The sequence below is a fragment of the Lepisosteus oculatus genome, chromosome 6 (assembly GCF_040954835.1).
Source record: "Lepisosteus oculatus isolate fLepOcu1 chromosome 6, fLepOcu1.hap2, whole genome shotgun sequence".
NCBI classification, from domain to species: Eukaryota; Metazoa; Chordata; class Actinopteri; order Semionotiformes; family Lepisosteidae; genus Lepisosteus; species Lepisosteus oculatus.
Window position 1 is genome coordinate 48,884,346 of NC_090701.1, and position 20,702 is coordinate 48,905,047.

Consider the following 20,702-nt stretch of genomic DNA (forward strand, 5'->3'; position numbering starts at 1 on the left):
GTTCTTACCAGGCACCTTCCTTCACAGTGCCAGTTAATATTTAAAATCTCTTCTAATCCTTATTACCTAAAGACTTTTCAAATCAGATTACACCTGTGTTAGAAAATTAGAAACAGTACAGGCCATCTGGGTCCTGTTAACTTAACAAATGTGATGTTTATGTGAAGTAGGAAATCTACGCAGTATGAATTAAAAGTAAAGCATGGAGCACTGAGAAACGAACTAGGTGCCATTCAGCGAAACATTGTCTTAGTTTAGAATCTGCACCGCTTTGTAAATGGCATTAATATGTAAATCTCTGATTTTATTGTAAATGTGTGAAGGAGAGTTCCTTGTTTTCCAATTTAATTTTACTTAATCTGAAAAATTTTAAGGACCAAAACAAAGATGACATCTGTTATATTATCATGGAATCTACACAGCTCAGCTCACAGTCCTAACACACAGTACCACAGTGACATTGATTAACTGTGAGCAAAGATTAAGCAAATTGACCCTGATGCTCCCTCTCTCGAAATAAACCTGCCAAGTCCATCTAATTGTGCTTCTGTATCTGAGGTTACTTACAAAGACTATGGACTGTGTACTTCTGCTGGTCCCGGTTTTCTTAAAATATAAAAGTAGGTAAGTCATTCGTATTTTGTTACTTGCAAATTTTGTTGGTCTTGTGGATTTGTAAATCATTGAGAGTACAATAATGATAGGTAGGTGAATAAAAAAGGACAGATTATATTCTCTCTATCTGTATTTCAACTGAAAGATATTACAATATTATTCTAATATACCTGAAGTGCTGAAACTGAAAACTAATAAAACTAATAAAATGAAACATGTAAGTAATGTATTTACTGAAACATATGTTAGAGAAATTTCGTCTTTGCAATTTTACTAAAAAGGCATAATGTGGTTCAGAGGTTCAGAGGAATAAAAAAAATATTTATTAATTTTGTTTTTTCACTGTCCTCCCTTCAGAAAACACCCAAGAAAAATGTCTTTCAGTGGGTGTTTTCAGGTTAGAAAATATGCGATAATTACTTCTACAGTATGTTGACAAAAAAAAAATCATGACTTTTTCTTTGGGTAAGCCGTATTAATAGTTTTACGTCTTCATTTTTATCAGCTCACAATTGAAGTGGTTTTATTTATGTATGAGAGATTATGTACGTGCTTATTTATTTTACAGAGATACAATTGTACTCTGATTAGTCAAATATTAAGCTTTCTTTTTAGCACTTTTCTTGTGTCCTGTCCAGTAGCAATTTAGTTTAAAAAAAGAGTGGAAACATAACAATAGAATAGCATCTCACAGAAATCAAATTCACACTGAAAGAGGAGATGAAAGTCAACTAATGACAATTTTTCGTTTCAAAGAGCTCAAATGTTGTTTGTCGACCTGCTTCTTTCAATATAGATCACATTCAGCAGGTACTTACAAAGAGCTAGGCCTTTGTTAGCACAACATGTGGCAATATGGCACTTGACCATCATATTGTTAATTGCTTTCTGGTTTTGTAATTCTTCATTGGAACTAAAACTATTTTTTTATTATCTAATCACATTCTTTGATTTATTAAGCAGAAATTTACTCAGATAAAGGATGCCTGTCTAATAGAACCAAATTTTAAACATTCTCTGCCATTTATAAATAATAATGATGAAATAAAGCAGGGCATCACTTTAGAGAATGAAGGTCACAACTACTGTATTTTAATGTAGGAGAGGACAACAATTTATGTATTCTTTATATATGCATGATCTCTTTCTCATCTTTTTTCTGTTTTTCAGTTGATGGGCAAACATGAGTGATATTGACCCCAGAAACCCCTCACAGCCACCGGATCATTTCTCTGAGAGTGGGCAGACAATGATCCCCCGTCACCCTCAAATCACGGACCCCATTTCGTCGAAACACGTCTGCTTCTATAAGAGCGGCGACCCCCAGTTCAGTGGGCTAAAGATGGTCATCAACAATCGGACTTTTAAATCGTTTGATGCCCTGTTGGATACCTTATCTAAGAAAGTTCCTTTGCCCTTCGGGGTTCGAAACATCACCACCCCTCGTGGAATCCATGGTATCAACCATCTTGACGAGCTAGAGGACGGGAAGTCATACATTTGCTCAGATCAAAAGAAAGTCAAGCCTATAGATTTGGATGTGGCGAGTAAGAAGCCAGTACCCTGGTATACCACCAGGCCAGTGAGCGCCCGCCGCCGTGCGGTACACCTGGCCAGGCAAAATGACAGCAGGATTATGAAACGTGAAAACTCACTGGTGGTGCGCACACCCAAAAAACTTGTTGTCTTCAAAAACGGAGACTCTGGAATCAAGCACACCATAATGCTGCAAAAAACATCACAGACGTTTGAATCACTTCTCGGTCACGTGACAGAGGTGATGCAGTTTCCTGTAGTAAAGCTGTATACTCCAGATGGCAGAAGGGTAAGCATCTGTTTATGATCCTCTCCATACAGCAGTTACTTAAGTCACGAGGCAAGAACACCAAGACATTGGAAGTAAAGCAAAGACCCATACAATTTTGTTTTTGTGAACCGGGTTTGAAATTTAGAAATCAGAACACCACAGCATCTCCCAGCATTAATGGACTTAATCCAAGTTTTCAGTCAGAGAACCCTCGAGCAATTGGACAACTTCAAGCTGTCTAGACAGCATAGTCCACTATGTAAGAAGAATTCAGCCCTATCAGCAATAGCCCACCAAAACCCCACTTTCTCCACCACCCTCCCCTCCCCCCCCCCCCCACACAGCACAAAGTTGCAAAAAACTACAGTAATATCAAGACAGGGCAGATTCCAGGAATTCTGGGAGAACAAAAGCTGAGTGTCAATGCGCTGCCAAGTTTTTTAGTTGTGGTGAGACCAGTCAACCAGATATGTTCCTATTGCTTCTAGAAGCCAAGATCCAAGTAATCTTTCAGTAAAAGAACTCCTGAGGAAAAACAAAATCCATAATTTGAATACTAAACATCTTTACCATTTTTTAGGAATATATATTTTTTCTATTATCGTGCCACCGACAATGGCTATAGGACATTAGCAACATACAGCATTTATAATGAATATCTGTTTCTCAAGCCTGAGAACTTTAGTGAACAGAGTGAACTCTAAAAAAAAGCAAAGTAAGCCTGACTTTTTCTTAGGGGACATTAGAGGAAATGTATTGATAGAAGCAAGGATTTTAATTCAGTCTCTACTACTATGATGGTGAGGATAACCATCGATACTACATACTGTAGATACACTAGTGTTAATCCTTTCTAGTTTGCTGTTTTTTGGACTTCCCAGAAAAAAGAGTGTGGTCCTGTATTAAATGGAAATACCACACTGTGAGATTACATTTTCATTGCTTGGAAAAAAATAGCTTAATATAAACCTATGTGGTTCGTCCACAAGTTCCTTAGAAATAACTGTTTGAAACCCATTTGCCAGAATATCATCTTACTGTTTCTGTTGGCAGAAAAATGGTTGCACTTCTTTAACTGAAGATTGTCAGTCTTATTTTAAAAATAGTAGATTTGTAGTGAATAGAAGAAAAGTGGATGTGTTACTGCCTCACCTGAACTGTGTACAAAAAGACTTGTAAACATGTAAAAACTGTACAAAAACTTTCGAGAAGGCCTAAGTAGATTTATTCTGTGGTTAAGTTATGAGTCTGATGAACACATTTGTAAATTTTTTTAGATAAGTAGACAGTGTCCCAGTATGACTGAATACTATGTATTAAACAGTTCATCCACTAGAAAGTAGAGATATAATGGGAGGATAGTAAAAGACACAGAAATATACTTTGTATACAAAAAGTGGTTAATGCTTAGTACAGTTTACCTTATTAAGTTGAAATCATAATGGTAGGGTTAATCAAGATATTGTTAGGTGTTGCATTGGAATGATTTTGACTGCAGGATTCAATCTCTTGTGGGCCACAAGTTTTTGTTTGAATAGAATTACCTGTGCTGTGATCGTATGTTTATTTAAGAAATGGAAGCGGAATGAGGTCACACATTACCTGAGAGCCCCATTGTATGATGTCAGGCCAGGAACTAGGGTCAAAGCCATTTAATGAGCACTACCTAGTGACTGATCCAAAAATAACTTGTAGGAGAGGGAACAAAATCTAAGCTTCTTAGCTAGAATCCCATTAAATCAGCTGACTAACAGCATTAGCCAAGGCTGGGGAGATATTTCAAATAACTAACACGAAAGCATACAGTAAGCCTCATATTTCATACCCACACTGGCCAGTATCTTGGTAATGTGCCGTTATTGGATTTCTGTGTGGTGCCCTCTTTTGAGATGTAAGTCAAAACTAATGTGTGGCTTTCTTCAGCCTATAAGAATATATTTTAAAGAGTACACCAAGTTTACAATTTCGTCTGTTTCTTTTGTCTTTGAGAGAAATGTCTGAAAGTGTTCAAGGATATTCAGAGACACTGCTGAAAGATACCAATGATAAACTGAAAATCAGTTCTCTACCCACATTTTTAATCAAAAATGAAAGTCTAGAGCAAAATACGTTTTCATTATCTTCAATGTTCCAGACATAAAATAAGTTTTAAATCAGTTTAAATTTAATCTTTAAGGTTCTGGTAGAACAATTTCTTGAACACATCTGATCTAAAATGATGGTTTAAAAATGTTCTAGAATATTAAAAAAAACATTTTATTGACACCTTAAGAATATTCTGGGCACCTTCTGATTTGCATTCAAAATAAACAGGAGTGCTGCCAAAACGACTGGTCTAAGCACCCTATAGCAATTTTAAAGTCAGTTTCAAAGCTAGTATGTGAGCAGCACACAGAGCCTTGGCTTTGTAGTGTCAATTAGTTGTCGTAACTCTGGACTCATAAAGGAAAAGTTATGGATTAATATTCCAGGTAGGGTACACTGTTGTATCCAAGCAAGATGCTTCACTAAGATTTCACTAAGATTCACTAAAAAATATATTCTAAAAACAATACATTTACTGTAATTAGTACATGTATATCAGCAGGAAACCAAAATATTTTTTTAAATTAAAATACAAGTACTGAAACAAAAAAGCAAAAAAAAAAACCTACAGCCCCTTTGTAAAGTTGCATTCAAAACCATCATTGGGTATGACATTTTATCAAGAAATCTGCTAAATACGAGAGAAAAACATCTACTGGATAATTAATAAATAATTATTAAATTATTTAGCAATTATTAATAATAAATAACTGATAATTACAGAATAATTGTACAATCTCAGCAAATTCAGACTATTTTCAGACTAGCCACTGAACAGCATGATGCTTTGTTTGGATTATTGATGGATTTTTATGTCATTGCCTTTTCTTTAAAATTGCAGGTTGATAGTCTCCAGTCTCTGATTCTGTGCTCAGGGGTTGTTGTAGCTTCAGGACGAGAACCGTTCAAACCAGGCAGCTATGATCCTCAAACACAGACTCTGCCTGCAAAGCTGCCTGGAGTCTCCAGTCACGTTCAGCCAAAGCACAGAGAGAGGCTGGGACGAAGGAATCGTAAGTCTGTTTTTTTAACGAAAAATCTCCACAAAAGATCAAAGCAAAAGAACAGATAAGCAAATGAACCTTATTATTGAATTTAACCATTTCATTTTTTACCTCTCCATGTGCTCAAAGGTGTCCAAGGATTAGTTGACATATTTTTGTCACACAATTTGGACTTGTTCTTATATTCTATCCTGCAAATAAGTGTAAAACAGATTTACATTACTCTAGAGTCATAGGTCTTCCAGATTAATGTTTATTTCAATTTCATTTCAGTCATTCACTAAACTTTACTGATCACTTCTTCCAAATATTGTGTACAGACATTGTCCATAGTCCTTAAGGTAATGCACCAAATTGGTGGAAAATAGTTTTAGAAAGTTATGAAAAGTTAGTCTTTGTAATTGGTTATTATATAAAGTAACTCACATTTTACTACTGTATTTTACTCAAATTAATTTCCATTAACTTGTTACCTTTGTTATTAATTCATAAAAGCAAATCTTGATGTAACTTCTAACAGTAATTCACTACCTTTTTAGAAGTAACATTTGTTAGTCCTGCATGTAGATTTGCCGTTAATAACAACATAAAAAACTGTAGGGTGAACCTGGGAGGAATGTGAAAAAAAGAAGAGTTTTAGCGTTCTTTCAGATTATTTCTGACCTTCCTAAAAAATACTGATATTCTGGGAAAGCTGTGTGACACAATGGTTCATGCTTGTACATCTGTAATTTTGAACAAGAAAAGAAAAGTTGTCCACTAAAAGCATATCCTGTCTTATACAGTATTTTTTTTAACGTGTTTGATTTCTCCCTGTAATTTTGACTGCTGTTGCAGTCATACACAATGGAACTACATACAAAAATATTGTCATGTTTATGAAATATCATGTAGAGGAATATTTAATACTGTAATATTCTGTTTACAGTGAGATAGTAAAGCACAGGTACACAAACAGCACTTCAACCTGAGTTATGTTTAAGATGAATCTAGGCTTGTTGTTCCATGAAGAATCTATGGAAGAGAAAGTTATATACATATAACATATAACAATGGATTATATAACAATACATTTTGTGTATAGTTTTGACATAAATTGCAGTGTTTCTAGGACACCAGTTTAGATGCCTTCAGAAATGTAAAGAAGACCAGACAGAATGCTAGATTATGCTACAGTCACCCAATACTAATGATTTCAATCTCTTAAGATGAAAGGGATAAGCTGAAGAAATTTGCTGAGGTGTTCAATGATGTCAGTAATTCCCCGACTGGCCCAAGTGTCTTTCCTGCATTAGCTGCTTTGTAGGTCATTCTGCATACAGTCTAGCAAATGCATGAAGCATTAACAATGGTAATATTTCTGCTTATTCATTATTACTAGACATGGTGTTAAGTGAATATATTAGAATGATTAAAACTGCTTTTTTGCTTCAACTGTTTTTCTAATTTCTGTGTTTTCTTTCTTTCAATGCTTTCCCTGCCAATGGAATATGGGCAACTGCTTCACAACAAACCCCCCATCTTTTCCTTTTCTTCACTCTTGCTGCTTCTCTCTCCTCCATTTTTTTATTTATTTTGGAACAATTAACCTTAAAAGGGAAAAAGAAATCAGTCTCCAGCACTCGGTCTAGAAATTTCTCTCTGTCTTCAGAAAAGTACTTTGTAAACCAGATCAATGGCTCCATAGCTGGAAGCTTGTATGACATGCCCATTCCCAGTAATACCATGGAATCAGCGGAGACCTGCACCTGTGTCGAGGAGGACATTCCTGTGATGCCTCTTGATGAGGACATAGAAAAGTCTTTTCGTGTCAATCAAGACGGCAGCATGACAGTAGAGATGAAAGTGCGATTAACAATAAAACAGGAGGAAACGATACAATGGACCACCACGCTCAGCAGGTCTAGTGTCTCCAACCAAATCAATGTGGCTTGCATCTCGCACCCAGAGCCAGGTGGTAGTTCTTCCAATCCCAACCTGGTTGCTGCTACAGAGCTAACATGTGCAGCTGAATATACGTCTAAAGAGGAAAATGATCTCTCTCAGAAAGGAACGAATCAAACGTCTCAAGAAGGAAGAGATGAAAAGGTTCCTGCTTTCAGAGAAACCCAAGAATATGACTTTTGGCAAGATCTGGCACTAAATAAGCATGACACCGAAAGCAAAGATAAAGTCTGCTTTAGAAGACCACCGACCCCTGGGCCAAGGCGCACTAAAAAAAAGCAGACCTCACTGGAAAGTCTCAAAACTGTGTTAGAAAAGGAAATAGAGGAAAATGTAGTTGGTACTTATGCCTACATTGAGGAAACTGAAAATGGTGACGTAAAAAAAGAATACTGCATGGTTAGCCAGTGCAGCAGCAGACCCATACCCAAACCCAGGAAAACAGGGTCTGTAGAGATCAATAACAATGATGTACACTCCTCTGTCAAATCTTCGGGAGTAGCCAACATACTAAAGTTACATGACAATGGAGAAGAAATTACAGAAACGGTATTACACATAGTTGAACATCAAAGTTGCCATGACAATTTTTTTGCAAATCTAAAATGTGGCCTTGAAGGAAAATTTACCTGTGGTAGACCAGCTTCTTCAGACATAACCCTGTGTTCCTTAGGCAATGAATATGAAGTGCATTACAAGAGACCATCCACTGCTTCAGAATCACTCAATGGCAGAAAAAATGGTAACACATCTTTTTCGTCAGATCTCATGATCAACTCTTACACAAGCAGAAACAACTTGTCTTCTGTCAGAAATGATGAAACTGGGTTTTCTGTTAATTTACTTTCAAAAGCATTACCCCCCAAAACAGAATGCTCTGAATTCAGCTCAGGAGGTTATACAAAGGATCAAGTTTCACCTTCAATCCAAGGGAAAAAAAACAAGCAGGCCAAGCCAAAAGTCAAAAAGATAAACGTGCCAACAAACTTGAGCTCATATAGCAAAGGAAGAGAAAAAAAAGACATGACCTCTCAGAAAGACACCAGGAAAGCTATCTCCGACATTTTAACCAGTGGTGAAAAACAGATAAAACATACAGAGGAAAGCCCAAGCAATTTCCAACAGGTAAACAAAATTAAAAAAAGCAACAAGAAAAAGAAAGGCATGGAAGAGGAAAATATTAACAGCTTTTCTGTACTGAGTCTGTCTGAAAATGCATATGCATTAAACATTGAGAACACCAAAGGGTTAATGGCTGAAAAAGAACTAAACTATTCTGAAGTCAAATCTATCAAAGACAACCAGATGGTATGCCTGAGTGGAAGTGAGGAACACACATGTTTTAAGAAAATTGTCTTGCCACCTATTGATTCATCAGGGCAAGACAAAATGAGACAGAAAAAACAGAAAAAGACCGAACAAAACTCATCTGAAAAGGAGACAAGAGAACTTAGTGAGAATGCCTCACTCCTTGAGCTTTATTCTTCACCTTCTTTAGTTAATGAGAAAGTAGAAAACTGGCTGGAAAATTTACAGTCAGGATCCAGATCATGTCAGGGGAATGTATCACACAATGAAGCAGACACAGACAATAAAGTAATCTTTCAAATAGGCAGTGATCCATCAGAGGAATCAGAAGTAACTGGTGAAACAAAGGAGAACCATACCGAATACCTTCATGCTGGTAAAATTAACACCATCAAAAGGCAAATCGAAAGTGTTTCTAAAATGGAGAAGCTGGAGGAAGCATCTGATGAAGACTCTAATAAAAAGCAGAGCTTACATGATTCAATTCCAAATACGGAAACTAATCCAATAGCATTGACACAGCAGCGTAAAACACAGAAAACAACAGAAGCTGCAATTCAAACGGAGTTTGGGGAAATCTGTGGTAATTCACCTTCACAACCTGACTTGAAACCTGTATTAGAGCAGCTGTGCTGTTCAGTAAAATCAATCCAAAAACAGCAGACGTCCAACAGCAAACGTTTCTCTAGTTTAGAAAAGTCTTCTAGCCTGCCAGACCTTTCTTCAAATGTTGTTTCTACTCTTGGAGCTTCTTCCAAAGTCATTTTTGCATTTTTGTCTGTGTTGGCTTTAAGGGAAGGTATCACAGACATGGACAATACTGTAGTATTGACAAAAAATAGAAGCTCCACTGAAGCTTTAAAACTTATGGAGTCTTTGAAGAAAATGGCTAGCGTTGAAACTGAGGGAGAAGTGACAATTGGTCTCTCAGATTCTCAACAGACTACATCTTCCCATTTATTACACCCCTGTAGCGATCATCAGGAAATTACTGGAAAGGGGAAAAGCCATGATTTTCTAGCAGCATTTTCAGAAACAAATACACTGCTCGAGGCCTACACAGATGAAAACCATAAAAATATGGATCATACTTTTGACATTCAAGATTCAATTGCAGAACCTGGTATTCCTGAAGAATTACAAACTGAGGAAATGGCTCCTGTGGATAAGCAGAGCAAAGAGGTTAATATAAAAGAAGAGCAAAACCACAAGTCAGAGGAAATACATTGCTATGATGAATCAATTCATCAAGATGAGAATTCTTTGAATGGAGAACTCTCTTCAAATGAGCCGTCATGTTTGCTCACGGAAGAAATTCCTCATAGAGAGGAATTTACAGCTTTCAAAGAAGCTAGCTATGTAGAAGAGCAGCTCTGTTCAGCAAATGATGAGCTTCAAATGTCACAGTCAGGTGGTATTAAGGAGGCAAAACACATTTCTTTTGAGCAAAAAGCCGATGAAGAATTTATGGGTGAAAACCTTGATGGATGCTTAACAAATGACAATGGCTATGCAAAAGAGCACAGCTCCTCACTCTCCATAGCTAAAGATATTCTAAATGATGAACGTAAAAAACCTGGGATAGCTGAATCTGTCAAATCCGTGGATGATATGGTTGAGTCTTCCAGTAAGGATTTATTATGTTCCTCATTAGCTTTTAGTTATGATTCTAAAATTGCCATGAAAAAGGAGACTGGTGGAGTCAATATCAAGTCAATAAAAGAAATGTTTATGGCCAAAAGCACTCAAGATTTGCAATTCCGAAAAAAGAGGCTACCAAGCCCATCCACATCAGACCTGTCTGACTACAGGCCAGAGACTTCAGACAGTTCAGGCAGTGGATATAGATCACAGGCATCATGCGAACTAACCACAGAAAGTGGAGAAGATATTAGTGGGAGACAGTCTATTTCTAAGGGCTATGTAAGAAAAACAATTGAAAGACTTTATGGGACCAATGAGGCCAAGGTGCTTTCTGTGACGAGACCACCAGCTGCGCCAAAACAAAAGCGTAAAGAAAGTCCAGGAGAGAACAGCACAGGCTGCATCTCATCTCCAGTAGACACAAAGCCTAAAGCAACTTCAGATCTATTATACTTCAATGCCAAAAGCTCTTTGGACTTAAATAATAAATCTAAGCAAAGTTCCCCAAATACTGCACTGTCTGACCCCAATGATGGAGTTTTGATTGACAAAGGGAGATGGCTTCTTAAAGAAAATCATTTAATACGAAAATCTCCACCAGAAAAATTGGGGATGTATGGAAATATTGAAACCACATCTGCTGAGACAGGGCTGGACAATACAAGTGAAGATGCTCCTTACTCATACTTCGGAAGCCATCACCCTCCTCTGGCTGTTATATCTTCTTCTGAGCTTGAAGAACTTGCAAAACCAGGGGAACCCAAGTGTACGTACTTTAACATGCCACACGCCAGCGACTCTGAACCTTTCCCCGATGACATGAGCATAAAAAGCAAAGGCAGCCTCTTCTCTAGAGGTGCAGTGGATGGCTCAAACAAAAAGAAAGACCTGCACAGTCTTGATCCATCTGGTGAACCCGCAAAAATGTGGGCAGAGAAAAATGGGAGCCTGCCTTCTTTTGCCTCAGTAGAATTTAGGTTACCCGACAACAAAGTACATCCAGAACAGGGACCTTCAGTGGCTCATCCTGTAATTTCACAGCCTGCTAGGGCAGGCAGTACAAATGGCAGATCTCCTGAAGAGCAAGACTCTTTGGAAAAGCTGCATATCATGTGTGGCCAACACTGCCCGATACTAACAGTCAAAGTAGAACCTCTACATGAGGAAAACAGAGGATATGTTTATCAAAAGCCATCTGATCTTGAGAACGAATGGATAATGCGTTCACTAAAGACAGGACCTAGCATTTGTCCCCATGTATTCCCAGATACCATAATGAAAGACACACAAATGGATGAAGAACGCATGGACAAGATGATATACGAAATCACAAAAATATTTGAAGATGACATTATTAGACACGATATTGCAAAAGTCAAACAAGAGCTGTCCTCACGTGTGATTTCAAAGCAGGTAAAGGATGCAAAAGAGGGGAGCACTGCATTCAAAATCATCTTTAAGAGTAATGAAAGACAGAAAAAATATCTGGCACAGGAGTATGGAAAAAGAAGCAGATTTACTTATGTTCATTATGACAACAACAGCATAATCAAAGACCTTCCAGAATGCTGTTATTCAGCAAAGGATTGCTACAGGGTGTGGTTAGCAAACAAAAGAAATGGCAGCATAGAATCTGCGCATTGTGGAAGATTACATAACATCTTTAAATCAGAACTGTTGCAAGATGATGAAAATACAGAGAATGGAAAAACGTCGGCTGTCTCAGAGGTCTCTGATATTCTTATTGAAACACCAGCAGATAAAACACAGACTGCTGAGCAAGAAGACAATGAAGGAAATGAACGAAAGAAGGAAAAATAACTAAAAAAACAATCAAAAAATGTTTTTTGCAAAAAGCACAGAGCTTGTCTGAACCATTGTTTGTTGTTAGGGTTAAAAGCCATATACTGTATGCCAAGAATGTTACACTTTCAACTAAAGAATATGTATGTACTGTGTATAGTGTACAAATAAATAAGTTATTCATACAAATTACTGCAGAAGTAAAAATGACTATATAGATTAATTGGTGCCTGATCTACTTTACGAATTACATAAGTTTAAGATCCCTAATTTTTACTTCTCAGCAAGATCAAAATGGTACTTAAAAGCTGGAGGTTGACAGTGGAGTGCTGGTGTTCCATAAAACATAAGACTTTATTATGTGTTTGTAGTAAATAATATGTACCAAGAATGTATCATTTTTCTTCATAATTTTGGCTAAGGTCAAAATGTTTGCTGCACATTCAACTAAAACATTCATCCATTTATCTAGCAACTCACAGAACAGTGACTACCAAGAGCCATGACAAATAGCTCTGTATCAACATCATTTTGACTAAATCATTGTTTGAACCATATAAAGTATAGTTTATGGAACATAATCACAAAATTTAATGTTTTCTTACATCATTGTTAGATCATTTTGTGTCAAGTGTAAACTCTATAAGTCTATATAAACTCTATTGTACTCTATAAGTAAAATATCCTAGTTGTAAAGTAAAAATCCCTGTTGATGTCATATAATTAATTAAATACTGGTATTTTATAACACTAGACCCTATGATTTTAATATCCTTAATTTCTTCTACTAACTTCTGAATGGTATTCAAATAGCATTCCATATGATAGAACTTTGCTATCTAAGAAGCAACATGCTTACTACAATTTAACACAAATCACTCTTGAACCTTCCTTGCCTCATTGTGCTGCTGGAATCTAACTTAACATTTTCAAGCACACATTTCCATATGAACAGGTTTACAACAGTTCAATACAGTACAATTATTGTTTCATTTATTAAAAAATGTTCAAAAATGAATTTGAATTGTTCTGTAGCAAAGACTATGCAAATCCTGCACATCCATCTAAACTTCTGAAAGTCCTTGGAAAATATCAAGCAGGATCTGTGATCTTGCTTTTAAAAAAACAAAAAATACAGTTTCTTAGCGATCCAAAACTTGCAAGAGAAAACAAACCATAAACCTGGCACTGTAACAAAACTTTGGGGTTGGTTTACAACTTTGATTTTTATTTACAAAATTTGATATTTATTTATCAAATGTAAATGACACATTTACATAATTTAGCAATACAATGTAAGTTTCTGTAGAATTATCTCTAAAGAGAGGTTATTGGCAGCTAATATATATTGTGTTTTGTGTGTTTTGTCTAACTTGTTTTTTTCATTTAAATTTTATTTTGTTTCAGTTTGTTCCTTTGTGTCACACAGTTACAAACAATTTGTTCAATAAAGGCTGAAATATACAAACGCGTGTGCTTCATGTTTTAAACACATTAGTCAGCATTGAAATACAAACATTCATCGATATTTAAAATGATGAAAAGGATAACACCCTCAATCATTGTTTAGCACATTCATAATCTTTTACTGGATTCAATATTCAACATGTCCACAAGTAATCAGTCAGACACTTGGAGGAAACTTCCATTGATCAATTGATTTATAATGTATAAGAGACTGGCAGAACATTAATGGAATATCAATAACCTGTTAGAAACCAATCCTTACTTATATCTGATCATACTTACTAGCAAATCTCAGATTGTTCTGATATAAATGAATGTACAGTCTGAATGTCTCATCTTAAACACTTAATCAGTACTGATTTGATTTTGGCTTTATACCAGGAGGAAAATGGAGAGTGTCAGTTGTCACAAGCTCCCTGCCATCGGCTGGTACAAGTTCCCAAGTTTATATCATACTGTACGGGCTCCAGGGGAACTCTGGACCTCTTTTTCTGCTTGGGAGAGAGGGGGACCTCTTCCAGAGTGGCCATGAAGACATTTTTGATGTGCGTACTAAACTTGGACTTTGTTAGTTCACATCTAACAGGGACATTTTTTACTGCAGGTCAATATTATTGCAGGATACTTGTTCTTACATAAGTGTTCAAAGCCAGAGAGTTGTTCCATTTTTAAAATTAAGGGCATGTCATAAGCATTTGCAGGTGAGACAAAGCAGTTTCAAAAGCTGTAAGCAGAGAAGCACGAGTCACAGTTCCAGAAACTATACATGACTGCCAACAGTGTTTCCACAAATGATTAGAGAGAGACACCGGCTCCAGGAGATTTGAGAACAAACTTCTCTCTCACTAAATTTCTAACACAAATTCTTATTTTTAGTCAGTGAAAATGGGAGTTGTTTGACAAATTAATTCCATAAAGCTATGTTTTTATAACACTTTATGCGTTGAATTTGGATGTTTTGCCGCATATTTCCTGTATGTTGTTTCAATTAAAGATTAAAGGCTAAAGCGGAACATCTCAATTGTGATCTTATTGTACAGGTGGCATAGTTTACTCACTAGTGTAATAACACTTTCATTTTTATTTTTTGTCCCCACAATGTGTGTCTTTCTGGCTAAATTGAAGATAAATGTTGGTAATATCGGTGAGCTCTTCAAAATCCGTATTGGACACAACAGCTCTGGACAGTCCCCTGGATGGCACTGTGAAGAGGTAAGAAGTCATTGCACCGAGAAACACTATCATTGTTTATTAAAGGGGATATATCCTGCGATTTATATACTGTAGTGCTTTTCATCCTTAAGAATCGCTAAGCTCTTTATTCATTGCAGGGACCACAATTCTGCACAGCAGCCACGATGAAGTATTACAGCTATCAAATCAGAACAAAGTGATTAACATGATAAAATAACTCATTTTGTGTTTGTTGTTTTGTTTGAAATTCACTAGGAATAAAGAAGAATTAAGTGAATTAAGAGTTAAGTGTACTGAAAGGACTATAGAGTGTTTTAGTTAACATGTGGCTTAGCCGACTTGGCTGAGGGCCGACCTCCTGGCCACAGGACGAGGAGGCTAGGACCTCCATACAGAGTGAGGAGTGACACAGGGGCAGCTGCAGAAGGGGAGATGGGGTGGAGGTGGGCTGCAAAAAGACATATGTGAAGGAGAGAAGGGGATCATGTGCAATATTTATAGTGCTGTAGGAGAGGAAATGACGTCAGGAGTGATCTGAATTAGTGACAGCTCAATCTGATTGAACTTGGTTGTTGTCATCCCTCCCTAACATTTGTTATAAACTCCATTTGTTGCAATTTTGGCTTGCTGCGTCCTTGATAACAAATAAAAGATTTGAGACGAAAAAATGAAGTTCATTACTCTGTCCTTATACGACAAAGCTCAGTGGCACTGAGCATGTAGCTGAGAAATGATGCCACCCTCCTGAAACCCTGACAGTGTAGGATTCTCCTGCAGCAGAAAAGCTGCTGTTTTGAGTTTTGCCTTTCTAAGGAGTGATACTGTGAGCCTGAGATGGTACAAAAGTGATTGTGATCACATCCCAACAGGGGCAAAGCCAACCTGCACCTGTCACACGTACTGTACATCCTATGTGATGTCATTTTTTTTCCTTTCAAAAGGATTGGGCTCATAAAGAATTTTGAAATAAACACAAACGCAATACATTTTTAAAACATCAAGGACATAGATTTATATTTTTTCAAATATTACACACTGAATGCAAGCAGTATGTTATATGGTATATCAGGACAAAAAGAGTGTCACAGCTTGAATTGGAGATGATTGAGACTCAGTGGAGACAAGAGACAGTAAAGCTTGGCGAATGTATACACAGAGCCTGTGCTGCTGTGGTAATTACTGAAGTATTTGTGTGTTCAAAGGGGAGATATTGAAATCATTTGCAGTGAAATGACCTCAATAGCAAATTATTTAGACTTAAAAATCATTAAAAGGAGTGGTGCTTCCTCCCCACTTTGGAATCACCAAAGATTCATGTCTGAGCTCACAGATACGGGGCCTGCACCTAGTCAGGGAGAATAAGAACAGGCTGGTATGCTCTTCTGATCTGTTCTCATATCCAGACGTGTTGTGACACATTGCAACCTCCATAGTGTCTTACTGGAGAGCGTATGCTGTTTGGAAGTCTCAGAAATCCCGCTTTTAAAGAGAGGGGTCCTGTCCTGTCAATCCAAAGAATCGATTGTGAGCCCCACCTGACTTGGTGACCCAGGTTTAAATTCACACCCTTGGGGTCCCCATAAATTATACCACCAGTGTACAGACTTCTAATGATAATGCAGTTCCCCTGCAGTGCTGAGAGAGACTTTTGTGCTGTATATTACTTTATTTCAACTTGGCCTTTGGGTAACAGTGGGTCCTTTTTTAGGTGCGACTGCAGAATCTGTTCACTGAAGAGATGTTCTATCTTCCTGTCAATCGCTGGCTCTCTCAGGAGGAGGAGAAGGGTGGGGAGATATGCAGAGAAGTGCCAGTGTTACATCATGGTTACCCTGTTTTCCCTGGTAAACATGCACAATTATCATTAACACAAGACCGGACGAAATGACGGCAGCATCATAATCTTAGAAAAACTCTTTTCTCAATGCACCAATTGCATTAAGAACTATAATAATACCATAAAACAATTAGTAATCCGTGATTTAGGGTGATCTATTAAACCTTGGACTGTGGGACTATGGACCAGGGCTAGACATCCCTGCCACACAAAAGAACCAAAAAGAGGGAAACATTTGCCTCAAACCTGATTCTGACTCTAGTCAATGGCCTACTGTAGTATAACAAACTACATACAGTACCTTTCTCCCTATCTCCACATACAATTACCAGAACAAAAGAATATTCCTTAAAAAAATAGATTATTTTCAGTGATTCTTCCTTTCAGACATCAATGAACAGATTTGTGTTGTATAAAATGAAGAGTTTTTTCTCTTTTGCCATTTTTATGTTCTCAGTTTGCTTACATAAATAGACGAGTGAGTGCTGTTTAAACAACATCTTTGTTTTTTTTCCAAGTTACTCTGTACGGGGTCAGTGTTGTGACAGGAGACCTGTGGAATGCAGGAACAGGGGCCAATGTATACATCAATGTTTATGGGGAAAATGGTGATACAGGGTCAAGACAGCTTTTAAACTCAAAGAAGCCCACAACGTTTTGTAAAGGACAGGTACAGTATAGAGAAGAACAACCGAACAATGTGTTTCATTTGTTTTTTATCTATTTTCTTTCTAAGAAATGAAAATACACTAAACAGCTAAAGTGATTCTCATGACGTTTGCCATTTCTAATTTTTCTTTTTTAACATCTATTACCTGTAACACATTTATGCAAATTCACATTCAATTATTCCATTTAATGCTTACTATTTTGTATGTGTGTAATGCTTTTAATTGTACCATGCTGAACTGTAGCATCTCAGAACAGAATGTTTGACACATTGCTGAACTGAAAATATTCACAAGAGGTATTTCTAGCATTTTTTTTCTCAGTTTTATACTCATGTGTTTTAATGCATTGATTTAGGTTGACACTTTCACCCTTGAGGCTGTTCATCTTGGGCACTTGGAAAAGGTTGTTATCGGACATGATGGACTCGGGGAAGGTAAGGACAAAATTAAGAAAAGATTTAGAGAGATGTACAAGAAAGTGTGCCTCACAAGAAAGTCTTGCAGCCTATGGACCTGCCTATAAGTGTTTTTTGTCTGATCTTGTCAGATCTCTTAAGTCACTGTCTTTTGATCTTGATAGGGCATCTCATCAGACTACTGTTATGTTCTAAATGACAATACATACAGTAGAGTACAGCATTATAGAAAATATTCTGTATCGAAAATGATTCCTGCAACAATCTTTGAAAAGCTAACACTAGCCTTGCATTTGGAAGAAAAAGAAATTGGCACTCACTGATGAACGAGTTTTCTAATGCAATGACTTTCCCATAACAGGTGTGTGAAATATCAGAACTAATCTACACGTTTCTGTGACTGATAGCATATATTTTAGTTTTGTTGAGCAGCAAATGAAATGTAATTATTGACAAGGTAATTATGGAATTTGACAGAGCTTTGTGCTTTTGCTTTCCTAGGTAGTGGATGGTTTCTAGAGAAAGTTGTCTTAACTGATTCTTTGAAGGATGTGGAGTATACATTTCTGTGCAACAGGTTTGAATAATTTCAAAATATCAATTATATAATGTATTTTAAAAAGAAGTTTCATGCATAAAATTGACTGTTTCATTACATATGAGAACAAAAAGCAAAAAAACAAATATATTGGAATTATTCATGATGCACTATGGAAGGCCTACAGTAGGATTGCCTCTTGTTTATTTTTATAACATTAAAAAAAACATTATTTTTTGTTACATACTGTCCAGATCTGACAAATACCTCAGCTTTGACACCATTATAAGTATATTAAACTGTGCACAACAATGTAAAACATAATGCTTAAAACAATATAGAGAAATAAAATGTTGTATATAAAGATACCATGACCACTGTTACTGAACTGCCTCAGGAGAAAGTTTTAACTCTCGAATCCTTAATGTTGTCTTCTGTCATTCCCACCTTGCTTCTAAGAACACAAGAAAGGTTACAAATGAGAGAAGGCCATTTGGTAGGCGTTAATTAATGGATCAAAGAATTATAATGATAATAATTTCTTACACTTATGTAGCGCTTTTCTGGACACTCCACTCAAAGCACTTTACAGGTAATGGGGACTCCCCTCCTCCACCACCAGTGTGCAGCCCCACCTGGATGATGCGACGGCAGCCATAGTGCACCAGAACGCTCACCACACATCAGCTATCAGTGGAGAGGAGAACACAGTACTGAAGCCAATTCATAGATGGGAATTATTAGGAGGCCATGATTGGTAAAGGCCAATGGGAAATCTGGCCAGGACGCCATGGTTACACCCCTACTCTTTTCGAGAAACACTCTGCGATTTGTAATGACAACAGAGTCAGGACCTCGGTTTTACGTCTCACCCAGAGCACCTTTTTACAGTACAGTATCCCAGTCACTATACTGGGGCATTAGGACCCACATAGACCGCAGGGTGAGCGCCCCCTGCTGGCCCCACTAACATCTCTTCTAGCAGCAACCTTTAGTTTTACCCAGAAGGTCTCTCATCCAGGTACTGACCAGGCTCACACCTGCCTAGCTTCAGTGGGCTGCCAGTTGTGAGTTGTAGGGTGATATGACTGCTGGCTTAGACCTCATCCCACCATTTCTTGAAAGAATCCAGGGTGATGGTTTTACATTTTCTCTGCGTGCAGCTGCTCTTCGCTTTCAGTTGAATAGCAACTTGCACAAGACAAGGAAAGGATTATAAAAGGTGCCAAGGGCAGCTCTCCCTACTCCTAGAGGAATTTGATCTCAGTCAATCTGAGTACGCACAGCGCCACTCCCTGACAGCGGACAATACACCAAATGACTGGACTCCAACACAAGGGATCTATACACACTACACAAACAGAACAGGGTTCGGCAGCCTTTCTGAAGGAGCGTACCAAGAATTATCCATGCACTTGTTTTTACAGATTTCGCGCCGTTGATACTTTTCGAATGTCCGTAATTGCCCTACCTACATTTTGGTTAATAAAAATAATATTAAAATATAAAAATATCTAAAATGAACAAACGGAAAAATATGTCTTACCATTTAGTGTGATCCTTGCTGTAGAATTCAGTAAGGATCGAGTCGCTGGTTTTAAAGCTGTCAGTTTAAATAGGAGAAGAAAACATGGGACAAACGGTTGAAAATCGTGAAATCTGATGGTAAATCTTGATGCCAGTTTTCACGTTTACACCCCAAACTGAGCAGCAGGGATTGTGCAATGTTCTGAAAGTTCTTTAAATCAGAAATAGCGGCAAGTTGAAGTGAAGTCAACGAACCGAGTTAAAATGACATGTTTTGCAAGAAATGCCTTCTATATCTCGAAAAGACCTTTAACGCTTTGCTGTACATCCTAAAGACGGAGGCTGAGTTCATTCATATGCGTGGTGATGTCGACTAGGAAGATTCGTTTTGCGACCTGTTTTTCATCGTGCAACCCGGGCCGCTACGCAGAGCACAAACATGCTCTTTCTGTTGAACAAATACATATCCAAAAGGGCAAAAATGTGTGAAAATGTAACTTCGCTTTCTTAGCATCCACCGCATTTGACTTTGCATTTAACTATGAAAAATATTATCAGCGGCACGGATTGCGAGCTTTCCTGTTAAAATAACAGGTTAGCCAGCTAAAAACAACTCATCATAGCATCATATTTTTATCATTTCTTAACTTAGTTTCTTTTATTGCATGTACCGATATAAAAAAATCCATGTTCTGGCCAATACTGAACTGCCTGATAGTCGCTCAACCGCTGTTCTAGATTTTGGAGGCAGTGCTGTGTAATTGGCTCAGGTTATGTACTGTACTTTGTTACGGATGCACATTGTTATATTGTGTCGGGTGTTGTTTATGGAGGAGTTAGCA

At 37.3% G+C, this 20,702-nt stretch overlaps 1 protein-coding gene across 1 annotated transcript in view; it reads left to right on the top strand.

Moving 5' to 3' along the window:
- Positions 1 to 544: 544 nt before the first annotated feature.
- LOC102696262 (RP1 axonemal microtubule associated) overlaps positions 545 to 20,702 on the top strand; it is a 52,885-nt gene continuing 32,727 nt past the window's right edge. Inside the window, exons 1-9 of the mRNA XM_069191688.1 lie at positions 545 to 624; positions 1,786 to 2,440; positions 5,349 to 5,520; positions 14,059 to 14,222; positions 14,803 to 14,889; positions 16,580 to 16,715; positions 17,227 to 17,378; positions 17,735 to 17,813; positions 18,297 to 18,372. Of these exons, the coding sequence (XP_069047789.1) occupies positions 1,799 to 2,440; positions 5,349 to 5,520; positions 14,059 to 14,222; positions 14,803 to 14,889; positions 16,580 to 16,715; positions 17,227 to 17,378; positions 17,735 to 17,813; positions 18,297 to 18,372 (1,508 nt within the window). The 5' untranslated portion in view covers positions 545 to 624; positions 1,786 to 1,798. The remainder of the gene's footprint in view (positions 625 to 1,785; positions 2,441 to 5,348; positions 5,521 to 14,058; positions 14,223 to 14,802; positions 14,890 to 16,579; positions 16,716 to 17,226; positions 17,379 to 17,734; positions 17,814 to 18,296; positions 18,373 to 20,702) is intronic.